At 34.7% G+C, this 21,436-nt stretch overlaps 1 protein-coding gene across 4 annotated transcripts in view; it reads left to right on the top strand.

The window, feature by feature from the left end:
- The window catches only part of LOC111053707 (RUN domain-containing protein 1), a 58,705-nt gene that overhangs the window by 34,299 nt on the left and 2,970 nt on the right, over positions 1 to 21,436 (top strand). For 3 of the 4 annotated variants that reach the window (XM_039441480.1, XM_039441479.1, XM_039441481.1), the window contains 2 exons: positions 17,755 to 17,958; positions 19,634 to 19,731. In XM_039441480.1, coding sequence (XP_039297414.1) covers positions 17,755 to 17,958; positions 19,634 to 19,731 — 302 coding nt within the window. The remainder of the gene's footprint in view (positions 1 to 17,754; positions 17,959 to 19,633; positions 19,732 to 21,436) is intronic. The other variant, XM_039441482.1, reaches the window with a different exon arrangement.

The raw sequence follows: 21,436 nt of genomic DNA, 5'->3' as shown, positions 1-21,436 counted from the left end.
ACTATCAAAACTACTTCACAAATAGTTTCCAGCATTAGCATTTATATCTATGATGAAAATCTCAAAAAAAATATTCTTCATAATGAAAAACAGATGTCAGCAAACGTTTTTCCAACTTTTACAACGTAATCTATATATAAAAGCGAAATGACACTCACTCACTCACCGATCAAAAAAATCTACCCGTCCAAAAACGTTCAAATTTGGTAGGTATGTTCAGTTGGCCCTTTAGAGGCGCACTGGGAACGGATTTGGAAAAATTTCCAAAGATACGCCCAAAATGTGCGTTTTTAACGTTTTCTCATCTTTATCGAGAACAAATGAACAGAAAATGTTCAAATTCAGTATAGAAGCTCAGCTAGGGTGTAATAATGTTGTGTTAGAAGGAATTTGAAATGACGCCAAAGATACGCCCAAAATTAGCGGTTTTTTACGTATGGGTGATTGAATCGAGCGAGGAAGTACTTCGACTTTCTGATGGAATGAAGTATGCTCAAATAAAAATGCAGGCGAGCGAAGCGAGCCCGCTGATCTCATTTTTGGACGATCCAGTCGGGGGTCCAGGAGACGGAGTTTTGGACGACTGGCTAGACAGATATGGCGAGCGAAGCGAGTCTGACGGCTAGTAACTGAATAAAATTTGTGTATAGGGGTAAACTGAACATATCGAAAATTAATGAGAAAGGTTTTCCAAAAATGTTTGAGCAAAAAATGGTAATATATCTTCAATGATTAAATACAAGCGATATAAAAGGACCATGAAACTTTCGGTTGTCATCTTGTTTTCAAGGTGTTTGCATGTGACTTCGACTCGAGTTCTAGACTAGTTGGTTGTTTTTTGCAGAGACAAACGAATATTCAGAAGAATAGAAGAAGTATTATGTTCTCTTTGCTTGTTGCTAGTTCTAGACTAGACAGACATTTCAACAATTGATTGGTTACGGCCATCTGCAAACTTGTAGGAATGGTTGATGCCTTTGTATTTGCACCATGCCCGGCCCCAGGGGTGGGCGGACCGGGCGGCCGCCCAGGGCGGCAGGTTTTGGGGGCGGCAAATTTAAAAATACAAATAAATAATAAATAATTCATAATATCAAATGTGAATAGTGAAATTATATAAGATGCTTTTCAACCTCGAGCTAATGAAGACTTTTCTAAGATCAACAATGTCCCAGGAATGTCTGAGTGGTCTAGCGAACATAAAATATTTCAATCCCCAGATCTTGAAGAATTGGTGAAGGAATTTCCCCATGCAAAGGTCAGTCGAGTTCTACTTAATTAAACAGGTGTGTGTAAACAAACTTGTAGAAATTGTAGTTCTAATTACTTAGCAAGTTAAATAGGCCTAATACTATGTTGCAGTCTACGTCTTAAGGCTGTGCAAAGGCTAAAAATAAACTTTCTTGTACTGGTGATATTTTTCAAAGTTTTTCGATTTGTACCGGTATATATCAAAATGAAAAAGTTTTCTTAGGAAAACATTTTCTTCCAATCATTACTTTTTGAGATTATTTAAAGTTTAAATTTTTGGGACAGGACATTTCAAATTCGGTACGAGATAAATTCTTCATGGTATTGTTGATTGAATAAAACCAGAAAATTTTGAAACATTTTCTGAAAATATCAATTTTTGAGAAAGTTATTCAATTCACAAAAAAAATTCAACTAAACGCTATTTTTGGTCATTTTTAGTAAATTGAATAACTTTCTCAAAATTGATATTTTCAGAAAAATTTTGTTCTATTAAATCAAAAATACCATGAAGAATTTATCCTTTGAATCTTATGGATTCATCTCGTACCGAATTTGAGAGTTCTGTCCCAAAAATTTAAACTTTAGGCGCTCATGTCTCAGAAAGATTGAAAAAAAAAAATGTTTTCCTAAGAACACTTTTTCATTTTGATAGCTTGATCCTTAAACGATCCTTGATCGTGTCCTCGCGCGCCTCTCCACTAGGAAATACTGAAATGAAGTGCAACTAACGGGTGATTCTCATAGAACATAATCTCATGAGCTTATAATTATCATTGTGCGAAATATCACTGTAAGGACAATATAGATGGTGATGATGGTTGAAGCTAAAAATGAGGTGTTTTTCACAATACAATGAGCATTGTTGTCAAGTTTACCTGGAAATCTATATGAGATAGAGCGCTCTACCTAGTCTCAGATTTTAGAGCACAAAAATACGCCCAGAGGATTTCGAATTTTACATCTAGATTGTAATCGGGATATATTGTTGATCAAATACTAAATATGATCAAAATTGATTTTTTCTCTTGAAATATCACTCATATTTGAAAAATCATAACTCAGTACTCATTGGAGATAGAGTTCCGAATGATCTCATTTCATTCAGAATTTTATGATCTTAAAAAAGGCAAGAGCAAATTTTTCTGTCTGATTACTGATTTTGCCGGAAATAGCTGAAAACTGGAAAATAAACCTAAAATACGAGGTTTTTGGGCCACTCTGTATTAGCACAAGGGAATTTTACATGAAGAATTTGGTTCTGAACCTCTCTCATGTATCCGAATAAAATATTGAAAAATCAGAACTACGATATAAATTGCAAGCAAACCCCCATTTTTATGTCTATATTGACTGGACTTTACTGTTCCCCAATATTTATATTTGTTTAAATGTCAATAAATATTGTTAAACATTAGTGAAACATTGTTAAACATTGTTAAACATTTACTGAGACTCTGTGGTGCCGCATCACAGCGGAGACACAATAGTAACGCTGGTTACACACTGGGCGGTTTCTGCCGCGGCGGCGAAACTGCCGTCGCCGCCTCGAAAAAAAAGTCGAGCTTACACATTCAGCGGAAAAAATACCGCCAAACATCGAGCGGCAAAATTACCGCCACGTATGATCAGCAGCCAAATTAATTCTTGTAGTTCTTCATCGCAAATGTGTTGTGACTTCTCTGTTTCATGAGTGTTCAGTTAATTGTATTTTGCACATTTTTCAAAAGTATATATATTATTAAGTGCTTAACTTAAAATGGAAAGGCAACAACTTCTACTACCTACTTTTGTTGTACCGTCGAAGGAAAAGAAGACAGCAGAGAAATCGCCTTGCTTGGATTAATTGAAATGAACGATTTTATTAAATCGACAGCGATATACAACATATTACAGTTTTTTTCTTGTCATCCAGAGTTTCAAAATCCCCCCTTATCTCCATACACACTTCCTTCCACGCAATCCTTGTTGCATCTCGATCCTTAAATATGTCGAGGGTTTTGTCCCACAAAACTCGCCTCTGTTCTACAAAACATATTAACAACTCATTGTCTATTAACTTACTCATTTTCTCACACTCGTCAACCACAAACACTTAAACAATAAATAAATGTTATAAACAACTTACAAACTTTACAACAAGACACAAATTAAAAGGCTGATTTTCTCAAAGACCTCTGACTTGGAGCAACTGGGAAAGACGACTGATCAGCGGCGACGGTAGACAACCGCCAAATGTGTTAACGCCCATTTGGTCACGTATGCCACTGCGTAGACAAGAGCGGCAAAAACACCGCCAGCCGCAGTGGAAGTGGACGGTTGCACAGCTGCCGCCAACGGCAATATAGCCGCTCGGCGTTTCTGCCGCCCAGTGTGTAAGCTTCCATTCAAGTCCATAGACTACTGCTCGAACGGCGGCGACGGCGAAATTACCGCCCCGGCAGAAACCGCTCAATGTGTAACCGGCGTTAGGCGATCGCTCAAGGAGGGGTGGAACCCGGGATTAACAATTATTGAAGACGGGATACTTGCGGGGGGGCGGCAGTTGCCGATCTCGCCCAGGGCGGCAAAGTCCCTAGGGCCGTGCCTGATTTTGCACTTCTATTCACTCACTCACTCTCTCCCCTAGCGCTCTCGCTTCTCACACTGTACTGTTTTTAGCAGAGAGTATAGAATTTTAAGATTCTATCCTCACTGGTTTTTAGCCCTTGCCTGGCTAATGGGATGGGCTACCAGAGCTGACTCCGACCGCCTCTTAAGTATGACTCCAAATGAACTTGATCTTCCGTTTGTGAGGACATCAGTGTTGGGCTGATCAGGATACATGCATTGCTTGTTGGTCGAGCTGGATACACGAGACATCAGTTAGCATGGCCTCATGCTTGTAGTACATGCCAAGCTCACTCAAGGTCACGTAAATAGTGTATTAGACATACAGTGTACATTTCAGGCTTGAAATGACAATGTAATGTTTTGGAAAAGAGAAAGACGCTGCATACAGGATCAATTTAGGTGAGGATTAACTCAGGTAAGGTTTGGTTTTTCTTATATATATTCTCAGCTTCCAAGGTTTAGAGTTCAGCATGCAGGATTAATTTAGGTGAGGATATTTTGAATCAGTTTATTTCAGGATACAGTGACTGTTATTTGAGTTTAAAGTTGCGAACTTGGACATGGATGGCAATTACCTCCAGGTAATACAGCAGTGAGAAGCTTCAGTTGTGTAGTCGTCAATCCACTAATGAGTCACACCAATTCGAAAATCACCCAAATGTTCTTAACACTCTTCATGGCATTCACTTGTTTTTTAGATCCCGAGATTTACGCAATAGTCATTTCGAAGTTAACTTTCACGCTGTACCTGTTATTTTAGTATGCTTATAAACTAAAGAGAAAAGTTTGATTAGGCTACCAATACAATCTAATAAACTTAAAAGTTATTTACAAGTATGTAATAAGTATAAGATGAGATTTATTGTTAATATATTATTATACAGTTATCAATACATCAATTTTCAAATTTTCTCAATTTAATAGAGACATCAATTACAAAAACTTTAATAATTCCAATACAATCAGTTTAAATCCATAAAGTCCTTTGAATAACCTTTTTATTTATTCATCAATGTTACAACATACAAAAAATGATCTATCATCACAAGAAGAAAAGCCTTAACACATACATCAATATATTCAGACAATTGGTCTTCCACTAAAAATCATTTCATAACATGATCTGATAGCATGAATAAAATTTTATTTGGTTAAAAAACTTGGTATTCCACATTTATGATTTATCATTCAGTATAACATTTCAAATTCGATTTATGTTTTATTTATGATTTCAAAGTTATTAATGTGGACAAATTTGTAAATTCTCATTTTATTTTTATTCAAAATAATTTATAAAAAAAAATCATTTAACATTCTCAACCATCGTTTGTTGGATACTACAGTTTATTTCGACTTTTTAATGTTCTAAACAAACTACATTCCATGACAAAACTCTACTACTAATCATTAAACAAAAAATCATTCAAAACATCAATAATATTTTGCTTTTAAATGGCAATCATTATTCATAAGTAATCATTTGCATCTATGGCAATCAACATAAGTAATCATCATTTTGCATCTATGGCAATCAACATAATTAATCATTTGCATCTATGGCAATAATAATCAATCAACACAAAAAATATTATTTCATTACTGCCTCTCTAAGTCATAACCTTTTGGTCATTCCTTCTTTAGGCAATAATGGTTTTCCATCTCAAAAAAACAATCATATACCAGTAAAATTCCAATCATCAATCCCCACTAAAAATTCTACATAGGCCTACACTCCATCATCCATTTCAAACGATAATTAATCATATCAAAGTTTATAGAAAAACAGTTTTTAAGTTTAGAAAAAAGATATCACTTTAATATTGAAATTTAGAAGAAATTCAAACTTCAACTCATTTCAATTAATAATATGACAAAACTTTCACATTCAATAAAATCATTATTATTCAAATTAACTTTTATTTGTCTTAGACATTTCCTATTTATGGCATCACAATTTATTAATACTTTCACATTTTGAAGTTTATTATTATAACAAAAGAATTGATACATCACATTAAAATTTCAACATTTTCTTTGATTTATCAAACCATTTATTTTTCAAATAATTTCTGAATTTGAAGACTGTATAATAACTACAAAACATTACGAGATTACAATACAAAGAAAAATAAGATGGATAATGGGTAAATAAGTTCCCTAAAAAGTACAAATAAGAGAAAAAGGAATAATGGGTAAATAAATTCCCTAAGTAATACAGAGAAAAGAAAGATTAATTAGAGCCTATCCTACATGTCAGTTGAAAACTTCCATAAGGAAGTATATTTAATAAAATATACTACTATGAAATTTTGTAGATATAACAAAAGAATTGATACATCACATTAAAATTTCAACATTTTCTAAATCAAACCATTTATTTTTCAAATAATTTCTGAATTTGAAGACTGTATAATAACTACAAAATATTACGAGATTACAATACAAAGAAAAATGAATACAAAGTAAATAAGTTCCCTAAAAAATACAAATAAGTGAAAAAGGAATAATGGGTAAATACATTCCCTAAGTAATACAAAGAAGAGAAAGATTAATTAGAGCCTATCCTACATGTCAGTTGAAAACTTTCATAAGGAAGTATATTTAATAAAATATACTACTATGGAATTTTGTAGATTCCAACTATGACTCTTAATTTGTTATAACTGTGAGCTATCACTCCCACAGAAACAACTGTTGAAGGAAAAAGATTTTTACTATTGTGACTGGGTGGAGAGTTCCTAGATGTATGTAAGGTAATGTGATAGCAGACTCTACAAAAATCAAACCACAAAACCAAAATTATGCAATAAATTGACAAACATTTGATGTTGTAGTCTTATGGTTTTTATATCGCAAACAAGTAGGTCAGATAATAAAGTCCAGCTATATGTGGTTCACGCCCACACCTCTAAAAGAATCACACCTACTTATCTACCAAAGATCCAAAGTACTGGACAGCTAAATAAATAAAAAATACAAAATGGGTTAAAAGCCCAGAAGAAAACTATAACCTAATTACATATGGCTTATGGCACGATATGCAATGAAAGATGAGGAATAGGGACATAATTTGCTCTAAAAACCATTGTTACCTAATATGATACACGACAAAATAGACATAATTCAAATAAGTGATACATGATGAAATAATATATCGCAAGCACACAATTATTTACACTACAATAGATAGATTTTAGAAAAGTTAAGTTTTATCAACAATTTAAAGATTAGAAAAATAAGCTATTATTTCAACTTCCAACATTATTTCAGAAGAATGCTTAAAACTCACAAATTTAAATGACTATGGACAAGATTGGTTAAGATATGCATCATAGAAGAAATTTACTGAATAGTACACAAAGATGGGAAAGAATTGAAATTTGAAAAGATTTAGGGCCTAGAAAATAGGCTATAGGAAAGGAAAAAAGATACAATTATGGACTCTTACCATACACTGCGTAGCGATTATGCTATTCTGAATCCCGGCATAACACAGGATTCCTAATTATAACATAGTGCCGGGGAATACCCTTTCATCATGTGATTCACTCTCATCATATCAGTAAACAACTTGAAACAACCTTTAAATACCAACCTTTGTTTTCTTCAAGCTCATGATTTTGTTTATTATTATTTTTTTTTTAGCTATATATTTATAGTTTATTAATAAGAAAGTAACATTGCTGCTAGAATAAATATAATGTCTATTATAAATAATTACAGGTAATATTTGAGGAAAAATTATACCTGCCTAGGTTTAAAACCTGTGCGCAGGTAGGTTATTAAAAAAAGATCAAACAAAGATACAAAGAAAATTACAAACGAGTTGATATTTATAACTAACGTAGGTAGTATAATTATAACTAACGTACCTAAAAAAATATAAGTGGAAACTTTCCAGAGATGAGGTGAAAGAGATTATAATTATAAAGAAGAAAGCAAGATTATAAATAGAACAAGCATTAGACTAATTGAACAACAAAGTTCGCATAGCTATTTAATAGTTATGCTTATGGAACCTAATGGTTTTGCAATTACCAACGATGACAATAATTATATTTAATTACATTGCGGTACTACTATGATACTATGAACAAGTTAACTAAAAAAAGGAGAAATGAAAAGGAGTACTACGAAACTAAACTGAAAGAACAAACAAAACAATTGATGATAAGCTACTGAAGCAATCAAATGGGTGCAAACTGTTTTTAATCGTAAGCAAGTAACTCAAGATCTTTTGATTCAAATCTAGGGAGACTATTGAAATAGGAGTTCACTAAGATTATATTCAAGTATATATTTATCCATTTTTTTTCCTTTTCTGATATTCATATTAATATTCAGGAAGTCTCGAGGAAGACTGTTCATCAATTTATTTGATACATAGATGAATTGTCGACGATATACATCAAGCACGGTCCGATCATTATCATAGATTATGCTAGAAGGTCTTAAGTGGTATATGGGCTCACGCAGGTTGAAATTATTCTTATTTTTCAATATAAATTGAAGAAGGCTTTTGGTGTACAACTGTCTCAGCGTTAAAACATTGAAATCAATAAAAAGATCGTTACTGGGGTATCGTCTAGGTTTGGATGAAATAGCTCTAATTAAAAACTTTTGAACAACGAATAATTTATTGAAATGAAGGTTTCTGGCACCCCCCCCCCCATGCAATTATTCCGTATTGCAATACTGATTGTCCATAGGCAAAGTATACCAGACGAGCGATTTCCTTATTTTTAGCATACCAATATTATAGAATTTGTGAATGAGGTATCTTGACCTACGGCATAAGCTCATAATTTGTACATCCCATCTTAAATGACAATCCAGAAGAACACCCAGAAATCTAGTGTTTGTAACCGATTTTATTATTGGACAATCACAGACAGAACTGTCCCCACATGAGTGAATTCTCAGCTCATTCAAATTATTTGGGAGACCAGTCTTATTTGGAGAGAATGTAAGATAGATACTTTTTTCGAATTAAGGGTCAGGGTATGATCATCTAAATATGATTTTAGTTTCTTGAGGCCTTTTTCACTGATGCTTTTCATGTCTTCCCACGTATCAGCAGTAAATATTAGAGTGGTGTCATCCGCATAGGAAATAATATCACTATTTTCAATATCCATTTTCAGCATATCATTTATGTACAAAAGAAATAGAATTGGAGATAGTACTGTGCCTTGTGGCAAACCATAATTGGATAACATGGCAGTACTTGTTCTATTATCCAGGGTTAGGTGTTGAGTACGATCTTTCAGGTAATCAGTGAACAATTTCAAGGGAATACCTCTTATGCCCAGATACTGTAATTTCTCAAGCAATCTTTTATGTGGTATGGTGTCGAAAGCTTTACTCAGATCAATAAATACGGCCAAGGTTTTTTTTCTAGTATTGAAATTTTTATAAATTATATTAATCAATTATAAAATTGCATCCTCTGTACATTTCCCTTCTTGGAAACCATATTGATTATCATGAAGAATTCCATGAAGATTCAGGTAATTTATAAGGCGACTCTTTATTACTCTTTCCATGATTTTAGAAAAAAGAAGAAGACTTATTGGGCGGTAATTTGAGGGATCGTTGTGATCACCTGATTTGAATAATGATACAATAGAAGATATCTTGAAGTGGTTTGGGAATACACCTTCAGTGAAGCACTTGTTACAGCAAAAGGCTTAGAAATTGAGTGAGAAATTCTTTTAATAGTTTGGTTTGCTATTTTATCTATACCTGGGGCTGCACTATTCTTTAGAGAAGCAATACAGTTTGAAATTTCATTCTCATCTGTTGGATAGAGGAAGAATGAGTGTGGTGAGTTAATATGGGTGTCTGTGGTTTGCCTGGGTAAAGTTGGCGCATGATTGTTACTGTTTGTGGACCTCAGCTTTTCAGCATATACTCTACCCACGTTGGCAAAATGATTATTGAGAATGTCTGGATGAATTTTCGGGGCAGGTGATTTCTGATTATTGCCTATCATCTCATTGATGCAGTTCCACGTTTTCTTGCTATTACCTTCAGCATCTATAATTTTATTTTCATAGTACCTAAACTTACATTGTTCTATGAGTTTATTTAGTAGGTTCCTGTAATTTTTATATTCTATTTTTAATTCAGCATTAAAAGGTTGTTTTATGAGCATTTTATGCAATTTGTCTCTATGGCGAATGGAATTTATCAAACCCTTTGTGATCCAATTTTTCAATGGCTTCAGCTTGTGTGGTATGGCCCGTTTACTAGAAGAGTTTTCAATCAAGTTTTGCAATTTTTCTATGAAAATATTGGTGGCTTTGTTTGCATCCGTAGTGGGGTTATTTATATCCATCCAGAGTTCTAATTCCAACTTCTTTGATAATGTTTCAAAATTTATTACAACTCAATTGGGCGTTGGCTTAGGTGAGCGCATATGTAAGCAAGTGGAGTAGTGATCGGTTACATTTGTCTTGAAAATGATGCCTTGAATATCATTATCCTTCAATTCGCAGGTTTTCAGGAAGATGTGATCAATACATGTCCTTGAATTGAGCTGTACTCTGGTATCTTTGTTAATGTAAGATTTGAACCCATTTGAGGACATACAGTTGAAATAATCAGCTGTAGTTTTGTTGTTAGAGTTTAAATTCATATTTAGGTCGCCGAGAAATATAGAGTTTTTATGTTCTCTGAAATGTTCTAAGGAATGATTAAGATCAGTTAGGAACAGTTCTAGGTCCGATGATGGGGATCTGTATATTGCAAATATAGTTATATCTACATTTTGAAAGGGCTGTAATATATTTAGTATCAAACTATTTGACTCTGCTATGTTATAATTGATTATATTCACATTTAGTGACTCTCTAACGAATACACAAATTCCGTCGCATTTATTCAAATTACTAGGCTTATTGATAGCTGAATATCCATTTATAGAGAAATTAAAAAAATGTTCCTCTGTTATCCATGTCACCGTTAGTACAATTATATGAAAAATGGTCTTACAATTTTGAATCATGTAAATAAATTGGTCGAAATTCTTGTTCAAACTGCGAATATTCATCTGTATTATATTCAAGTCATTCAAAGTTCTTATGCATGTTTGTCCGTGAGGATCAAAAGTAGTAATATCCTCAACCAAAATAGTATCATAACACTCTCTGGAAAGTTCCTCTTCGAAATTATTGACAATAACCATGTAAAGAAAGAAGTATAATGTAATATTATATTAGTATAAATAAGGTTAAGTAATTGCTTTGAAAAAGAGTACTTTAGTAGAAGCTTGACGAGGTTTACTGGAGCTCCCACTCTTGCACATTCAGTAAATAGAATAATATTGCTACAAATTGTAGAAATAAATTGACATAAGGTCGTATTAAGATAAAATAAAAATAGAATCATAAAACAGATTGAACTTAGTGAAATGAACTAGACAGAGGTTACTGGAATATCAAAATAATAATAAATATAATATTAATCTAAGAAGAAAATATATGAAGAGGACCAGTTTGGGAGAGTAGGCCATGTCAGAGTTCTCAGATAAATTTTAGGCTTGACTGGTGAATACGGGCATGTTAAAATTGTGAAGCTCAGTTTGGATGAAATATATATATATATATATATATATATATATATATATAATTTTCCTTTTCAGAAAGTTCAACAAAATAGTGAATATTGTACGTATTATAGTAACAAAATATTACAAAATAGTAAATACGTGTGATAAGAAAAGGGATATTACAGTCAACTAAGAGCAACAATTCTTTGGAAAAAGGCAAAAATAAACCAGCTTATTAAAAAAAAAAATTAATAAATGAAAATAATAAGAACCTTGCAATGGTAAGATCATTATCGAAGCCTCAAAAATGCAAAAACTCACCAATAAAGCCTCAGATAAACTATATTCAGCTTGTTCACTTAGCAGGGTTCCCTAAAGTGTGAGGCAAGGCGTCAGTGGTTTCAGCATATCTGGGAGAAAAATGTGACGTAATCCTCCCATTTTCCCTCCAAGTCACTCTTCCATCACTTGACCATCACATTATTGAAACCTAATCTATCAGCGATGTTTTTCAACAACCAGCGTCGTTTTTGAGTGAGATCCTCATGTATGACGATGCCAGTTCCTTTCAATTTACGCCTATTCGAGATGACAGCGTGACGGACCTGATAGCTGATGAACTTCACTAGTAGCTGTAGAGACCTAGGTCGCGAACCAGTAGCCACCACCTCAGCGTGCGTCGATCTCCGTCCTACGCGATGACATCGGTCAATGTCAGCTGGCACGATTGATAAACTAAGCTTATCATTTATTAGGGCTGCCACAGCGTCCACGGACATATCCTCACCGTCGATCTCAGGAAGCCCCGAAATACGGACGTTGTTTCCTTTGGTATTGTGCCAAATCGTCCAGACGGTCATCATAGTTTTGCTGTAGATGCGTGAGTTGGCCCTTGAGTAGCTTCACCTCACCTGACAGCTCGTCCACCCTGGCGAGAGCCGCCTCCAGTTTGCTCGCCATTGCAGCGCCGATCGTCTCACACAGACGAGTCTCCAGTCTAGCAGCGAAGCGGTCGACGAAATCATCTTTCAAAAGCAGCGCCTCTAGAGCCTCGGTTATTTGTTTTTGCGTCGCCATGGCAACAGGAATGCTATCGGTACTCGAGGAGCAAGACGAAGAGGAGGCAGTTCTGCTCGTCTCCCCTGTCTGTTGTCGATTCGGTTGCTGCTGCTGCTTCTGATTATGATGACTTTGCTGCTGAAGTTTAGCCGGTGGATTGATAGGCTTATCTTTGCTGGTTTTCGAACTGGCTGTTGCACGAGTCGTTCGTGGTGACAAATACATTATTTAAAGATCATAAAAGAAAAGAATACACATCATGACTTTGTTTAGATACCGATATTTGAGCAGGAATCTGAGGTTGATTAACTAAATCACACTTGTAAATAAGAACCGACTCGAATAGTAACGAAAAATTCACTAAAACAGACAATTTTCAGGGAGCTCTCCTTTTGCACGTCAGCCTTCAAACATTTCTTGATCTTTATGGGTTCATTTCATTCAATAAAGCCATTCTGCTCACAATAGTCAGTCAAGTTCACTTGAGAATGCATTGAATACACTTTTTCAATTTTCAGTTGAAAACTGAATTCATCAACTTGACTCAAAGCAGCATTCATTTTGCCTACATTTTCCTAACCTCTATACTCATGTAAGCTTTCAATTTGTTTACTGTCTTCCTAACCTTTGATGTAGCAATTTGATTCATAGAAACGTTCGTTTTGTTTACAATTTTCCTAACCTTCAATATAGCATTAGTACTTTCTTGATAATTGACTTTCAGTGAAGACAACTTCCTACCTACTTCTTTACTCAATTCTACACCCTCCATATGCTTGACATTCTCAACAACAATAGGTCTATCTACCTTATCAGAAACTTGCATGAATTTATCTTGTATTGAGTTTTCTACACTTGACATTTCTATTTCAACACTACAACTACCAATGTTTCATGTATGTCTTTTAATTCAAGATTTATACTAACCTGTTCTAATCTGATGTTAGCAAATTCTTGCTTCATATCATTAAACCTAGCAATTTGATCTTGTTTCAAATTGTCAATCTTAGCATCTTGTCTGTCAAACTTAGCATTTTGTTCCTCAAACCTAGCATTTTGATCTTGTTTCAAATTGTCATTTTGTTCATCAAACTTTTGTGTTAAAAACGCTATAAGATTGAAACCATTTTTAATGTTTGCCCCATATGGGGTGACAACTGGCTAAGACGATTGATCCAGTTGATGTTGTGGATGAGGTAGCTGACCTTCCAAGACAATCCGAATTTGTCCTCAGACCCGTCACTCAGCAAGAACTAATTAGTATAATAATGAGCATAAGAGGGGCGTCTGCTCCGGGCTGTGACTCTATCCCTGCACGATTGATTAAAGAAAGACCACATAAATACACTTATAATTCCTTTATTACTTATTATCAACTTGAGTATATGCAGTGGTGAATTTCCAGATGCTCTGAAGGTGGCCAGGGTTATTCCTATTCATAAATCCGGCTCCAAATCATCCATGGCAAACTATAGACCAATTTCTCTCCTTACAGTCTTAGTGAAAATTTTAGATAAATGTGTTAAAGTCCAACTATCAAATTACTTGGAGCTTAACCATATCATTGAAAGTATGGTTTCCGGTCTAACAGGAATATCAGATGCCTTGTTTGATGTCACGAAATTTGTAACTCAGCAAGTAGGATTAAAGAAACGTGTCCTTTTGTCACTCCTTGATCTTGCCAAAGCGTTCGATTCGGTTGACAGGAATAAATTAATTGATAAGCTGAAAGCAATTGGAGTTCTGAACAGGTCCCTGGATTGGTTCAAGAGCTATTTCACTAATAGACAACAGATAATATCCAATAATGGTATTGATAGCAATTCAATAAATGTGGATTATGGAGTGGTGCAGGGCAGTAACCTTGGTCCCCTTCTCTTCATAATTTACATAAATGATGTATCAAAGTTGAAATTGGAAGGTAAACTTTATCTCTTTGCTGATGACATGGCCCTCGTCACCTATGGGAGTTCCTGGGAAGAAGTATACAATAAGGCATCTACCGACCTATTAAAAATTAAAAAGTGGTTAGACATGAATATTCTCACCCTAAATATTAATAAGACAAATGTTTGCCTATTTTCACCTGAAGGGAGGCCGAACCAGGGGGGCATGAACTGCGATTGCATGTGTGTGGTCAGCCGCGGTCGACTACCTGTAACTGCCGTATTGTTGAACGTGTTGAGGAATTCAGATATTTGGGGGTTATCTTGAATAATAAATTAAATTGGGTACCTCACATCCAGCAAGTCAAAATTAAAATAAGATTACTGTACGCATTCGGCGAAATTAGTCGGGTGTTGACTGTGGCTCAGTGCAGGACCGTATATTATGCGTATGTTCAGTCTCTCCTGGAATATGGCATCCTAGCATGGGGTGGTTCATCTTCAGCTGTTTTGAAACCTCTTTCTGTCTCACAGAAGGCTATTATGAAAAAATCCTCAAGAAGAGTGCAAGATATCCCACAAACTTACTGTTTCAAGATTTCCCCGTTCTTAATATAAGGCAGCTCTACATAAAAAGTCTTGCAGTTTATATAGCAAAAAACAGGAATATTTTCACAAACATTGGACATAACTATCCGACTAGAAATAGATTACATATAGGTATCCAGATTCCCAGACTCATCCATCACCTAGATTCATCCAATTCTTTTTACCTGACTCTTTGCCTTTACCGTAACCTTCCCTGGGATATGTTGCACTCCGAGGGGGCCAGCATTGCTGTCTTTAAGCGTGGGTTGGGGAGGTAGCTGCTCAGCACTGGACATGATGCCAGCGAAAAATTAATTAGGTCACCATATATCTAGTGTCAATCTCTGTTTTTCCTTTACTTTAATCTGAAATTTTCAAATCTCCCCTCTTACTTTCTTCTCCTGTACTGTTGGATAACATAATTATATGATAGGTTCTAATAGAATATTTGTTTATCTGCACACAACATAAAATTCATTAACCAATAAGTTTTTACATAACTTTATGTATATAACTCTATAGTGTGATTATAGCCGATTATTGTTCAAGTGATTATAATTTATATACAGAAATTTTTCTCAAGTGTTAAGTGCTACGCAAATTGACTCATACTGTATTGCACACGACCCTCCTCACACACAGACTCGTTCTAGGTGAGGAGTATTATTCTTTCAAATTATTGTAAAGTTAGCATTTCAAATGTTTGTAACATTTTGCTTTTTGTGAATAAAAACGTTTTTCATTCATTCATATTGTATGCTATTTTGCACAGATATCTATTCATTAGAATTTGATTGCTCTCGAATCGACCCCTCATTCAGCAGCATTTTACCATTCATAACCTACCAAGATATTATAGCCTACTAATAATTTCTATAGCTAGGGATTTCATGTTTGGTAAAGTCCTACCAGAATGTACCATTTGGGACATATTTATTTTGTAATTCGGTCCCACCACAGAGGTAACATTTGCTGTGCTACCAATTCTCTCCAAAAGGTTTGATAGTTCTCACATATCACCTAAAGAAAGCTCGGTTCCATTTACCAATATCTTGATAAATTATGAATGGGTCCACCGTTTCTGAATAAGAACTCCAGTTTAGAGCAAATAAAATTATAATTTTCAATGATTCGAAAAATTCAGTTTACATCAGAACAATCACACATAGATTGAACATGATTAAAGTTACAAATAAGTTGGGTGTGATCATCTAGTATAGATTAAAAGCTTTCTCAAAATTAGAAATGATTATTTTAACTCTAGACCAATAGATATAAAACTTACAAAGTAATATTTTACTTATCTGTTATATACGCATCTTAACGTAGACTTATGGCTTTCAAAATTATACGAAAATATTAAACACAAATTGAGAAGATAATAAAATCTACACTCCACAGATGATTTGGAACATCAATAAATTTTATAAGGACATTCAGATGTCAATCAAAACATCTTAAATTTCAATTATACTGTATAGAAACATTTCAAAAGAACAAAGTACACTGAAAAGCCAAGCCATCTACCATTTTGAGAGAAGAACCTAAAATTTCGGGAGACGCCCTAGTTACGTCATCATTGCCAATCCTAGGAATGCAAAATTATAAGTTTAAAATTTATTACCTTTATTATTTTCAATAAAACTTTATTTTTAATCTGTTTTGAATTTATTTATCCTTTATATTGTTTAGTTATTCATTAATTTAGAAAGAGAATTTTACTACAGTAAGTATTCCAACATTACTAAACAGCTGATGAAAATTTCAAGCAGATGTTAAGTCCACATATCGATAATACAGATATTGACTATCGAATTTCATCGATTTTTTAATATTATCTAATCGAAGATTCTATTCCTTATTGAGAAAAATGTAATATCACAATGTGGAAAACCCAACTTACCTTGGGGTGGAATTGGATAGGAGCCTGACATTCAAAAGCCAATGTGAGAGCACAAAGAAAGAAGGTCAATGCCATAAATGCTGCCATAACAGCCCATGCAAAGAAAGTAGATGTAGCGCTCAATGAAAGCTGCAGGACTGTGACAGGGTGCCTGAAGCCAACTAAAACCCACTACCTTTATCAACTTAGTGGTATTGCCCCCCTCCAATCCAAAGAGAAATATCTGGTAGAGCTGAGCGAACTCGACAGGCTACAGATGATAGGCATCCAATGTTTGGTCATACCCCTGCCACTCACCGACTTAAGTCCCGACGCAGTTCCTTGAGTGAAACAAATGTGCTGGACTCTTCTGCCGCCCAGGAAAGAATTCAGCTGTGGCAGGGAAGTACAGATGTCACTGGAATTGAGCTTAAGGAGCAACTGCCATCAGGAGCAGAGCTGCCATATGGTAAGTGGAAGACTCTGAACCGCCTCAGAGCTGAATGTGCCTGCACAAGAGAAAACTGCACAACCTTGATGCAAATTGACAATACGCACTGCGACTGCGGTGATATCCAGTCAGATGATCACCTATCAAAATGTCATCTATTAAAATGATATTTTTATCTTTAATGACAAGGTTGTTAAAACAGTTGAATACTACTCTAATATTGGCATATAAATCACCTGACACGCACGAACGAACGTCGACACAAAGTCGCTGTGTGTGTATACGGCCAATGAAAGATACAGGACACATTTTAAATGTCTATGCATTTTACAAACTGTGTTTTTTGTGTGAATAATTTGTAAATGTTCAGTCCTTTTTTGTAATCAATAAATCTATTTGGAATTGGGTCATTCGTGTTGAAACTTCCAGTGTATTTAGATCTTTTTTTATGGTTGAATACATTGTGTTGCAGGTGAATGATAGTTTGAGCTTGGTGCAGCCATTTTTAGCATGCTTGCCACAGGCGACAGCTCCCAGTCGGCCCATGCATGCTTGGGAGCTGCTAGTCAAATACTATGAGATGAAAAAAGGAGACCAGTATAATGCATCTCCGGCTTGTAAATTGTCTCAAAGCTTCAATCTTGATCTTCTTGGGAGTAGTATTTCCAATAAGCAGGTTAGTTCATGTCTCATCATCTTTTCATTAGCTGGAACTCATGTGGGCACTGGGCATCCCCATCATCAAAGCAAACATGTTTTAAATGTTATATAGCGCATGTATGCTTCAGAATTTACGGAAGTCATTTTATAAACACCCGAATGTAAACAGTATTTAATGTTTTTCTATAGCTTACAGTTAAGTGGGTGGCTGTGAATTCAGTAAATTAGGGAAAATCTAATTGTAATGCAAATGATTTGCATTTCTATGAGTATGCATGAGTATGATGCATGGTGATTATTTCTTGAACTTATTTGAATGAAATGAAAATAATTATCCAACCTAACTTCATGCTATCCTACTTTTTACTTTCCTTGCCCTATCACCATAGGTAAGGAAAGTATTGCTTTCCAAAAAAAATTAAGGTACCCTAATTTCAAGTTTTCTATACTTTTCAATCTCCTCTGAGTCCAAAAACATGATTTTTGGATGTTGGTCTATGTGTGCATGTATTGGTGTGTGGGTGTGTATGTGTATGTCTGTGAACACGATAACTCCATTCCTAATTAACCGATTGACTTGAAATTTTAAACTCACGGTCCTTATATCATGAGGATCCGACAATAAGAAATTCAATAAAATTCAATTCAAAATGGCGGATGATGACTAAAAAACCACGCTTTTCACGGTTTTATCGAAAACTGCTCCAACTACTTTCTTCAAATGTATACCCAAATTTATAAGCCCCATCAACTGACATGAGTCTCATTACTGGGAAAATTGCAGGAGCTACGTAATATTCTTGAGAAAAATGGATTTTGTTAAATTTCACGATTTTTTTCAAAAATGACGACCGATTTTTTTTCAAATCCATACCCTGTATAGTTATTTATCAGCTATCAACTGGCATGAGTCTCCTTCCTGGGAAACTAACAGGGGGTCCACCCCATCCTTGAAAAATGGACTTAGTTACCTCCTTCTCGTGTATGAGATAGTTAGGTAGAGCAGTTTATTCAAACGAACACATATTCGAGATATTTTATCTGTAGAACAGCTGTTTTGACGAATTTTAAAACATCATCAAATTTCACAATTCACACAGAGGAAAATGTACTCTGGAAACAATATATACAATAGTATGATCGTAGTATAAAATATTTAGCCAACAATCGTCATTATGTTATTCCCCTAAATTATATTCTCCTTTAAGAATGGGGCTTACAGTTCAATGAGCAAGAAAAGTTGTGTGAGTGCGCCACACCAGATTTCTATTATTGAGGAGAAGGAGGAGGAGGAGGAAGTAGGGGACGAGGTTGAGGAGGAGGAGGAGGTGGTGGAGGAGGAGGAAGAGGAAGTAACCTTTATCATAATAATAATTTATTGTGCGAAATTCCTAGTTAATAATGCTATTAATTACTCTGAAGACTTCCGCTACTGTGAATGTTGACAACACAAATTAATCTCCTTCCATCTTCACTTATTAATTTATTCTTTTACAATATGAATGAAACTTAAGAATGAGGCTTACAGTTCAATGAGCAAGGAAAGTTGTGTGAGTGTACCACACCAGATTTTCATGTGTGAAATCAATTATTGTGTTCATATATTATTTCTCTAATAACCGGCCGTTTTATTAATTACCTAATTCAATTGTGTAATTTAACTAATCAAAATTATTATGTATGTTTTTCAGAAACTTCTGAGCACTATTGGGAACATACAGCTATCGCACTCGAAATTCAAGAGAAGTTACGACTCACATTTCAAAGCATTTGTTTGTGAAGCATTGAAGTTAGTATTGTACTTCTTTTAATATTTATTTATTTTATATGGTTGAAAATACAATCGGACTGAACAGTGAATATATGTGGTATTCAGTTAACGATTCTATCATTTGAGAACTTTTCCGAATCATAGATCAAATTGAAGTTGTGTCTCAATCTGCAGAGAATTTACAACTCCATTTAGAAAAATCAAATCAAAAATTTTCTAATAGTCCAATCAGTGGAGAGTTATAGAGAGAAATGTTTGGAAGATAATTTTTGACCCTGCAGATCTGTTTAGGGTTGTAAGCATGTCAAAAGTCCCTACCCTTTCCCGCTGTGCTTAGGGGGCGAGGTTGATTTAAATGTACCATTTTTTGTTTTCCCCCATACATCTCAAAAACTATTTGTCTTACGATCATGAATATTGTATACAAATTTTTATTTTAGAAAATAATGTCTGTATAGCTCACAATTCAACTATCTTCTGTCTTCTGAAACTATATTCTGTGTAGGCTATATACATATATAAATTAAAACAGGAGACACGATATAAATAGATTGAAAACACTTAAAAACTTACATTAGAAATGGGAGGAAATTTTCGGAGACTGTGTCTCCTTATAATAAAAATATAAACAGGATACACACGACACGGATAGATTAAAAACACTTAAAAACTTACATTTAAACGAGAATTTTCGGGGGCTGGGCCCCCTTTGTCAATCAACCAGGAAGTGAAGTGCACACACTATCTTCAGTGCACTTCACTTCCTGGTTGATTGACAAAGGGGGCCCAGCCCCCGAAAATTCTCGTTTAAATGTAAGTTTTTAAGTGTTTTAATCTATCCGTGTCGTTTGTATCCTGTTTATATTTTTATTACAAAACTTTGAAGTGTTTTTTGTTTGTTTTATATATTATAAATGCGAATTAGTTTTCGTTGTGCACTGCCAACATAAGGGAGGGAAACGTTGTGTGTTGGCTGAGAGTCGCATGATGACACACTCTTCTGACAATATGGATCCTGGTGTTCAATATCATACATATTGAAGTACAAATTGTATGTATGATATTTTTTATCGTATAGATTCATAAAAAGTGTCACTTCTGACACCATGTAGAGGAGACAAGTAAGTTATGGAGCCAAAATCAATTCAATGAATGTGTATACAAACTACAGTAGAGGACCGATGACGTCAGCTGGGTGTTTAAAAAAATTAAAATCTCTAGAAAACTACCTATTCTGTATTCCTAGCGGCTAATTGTTACGCCGCAATCAAGGTGCAGACTTTAATAAGTAATAGATTTTAGTTACTGAATTATTGGGTTACACAAAATAATGTCTGTTTTAACTATAATGTGAATGGAAGATTAGTGTATACAAGTCATAATAACAAACAACACTTTCTCCTAATTACTGTAGGCCAAAATGCAAAGTTTTAATTACGTCTACAATTGAGAGCTAGTGTAAAATCGAGTTAAAATCGATTATCCGGACTATCAATTACCTGGACACTGTCATGCATCAACTAGTCGGATAATCGGTGCTCTACTGTAATACCTACAAGCTATAACTGTTGCTTATAGCTATTTCACTGCAAATATGAAAAATCTGTCAGATAAATCTTGCAGGAAATTTTGTAAGATGTTGTTGAATTAACTCACTGAAGGATAGAATTGACACTCTCAAAGCATTCACGTTAGGCCTGCCATTCACGTTACGGTTCACCAG

Source organism: Nilaparvata lugens, chromosome X (assembly GCF_014356525.2).
Source record: "Nilaparvata lugens isolate BPH chromosome X, ASM1435652v1, whole genome shotgun sequence".
NCBI lineage: Eukaryota > Metazoa > Arthropoda > Insecta > Hemiptera > Delphacidae > Nilaparvata > Nilaparvata lugens.
Note: the sequence above shows the minus strand (reverse complement) of the source record. Positions and strands in the feature narration are given on the sequence as shown.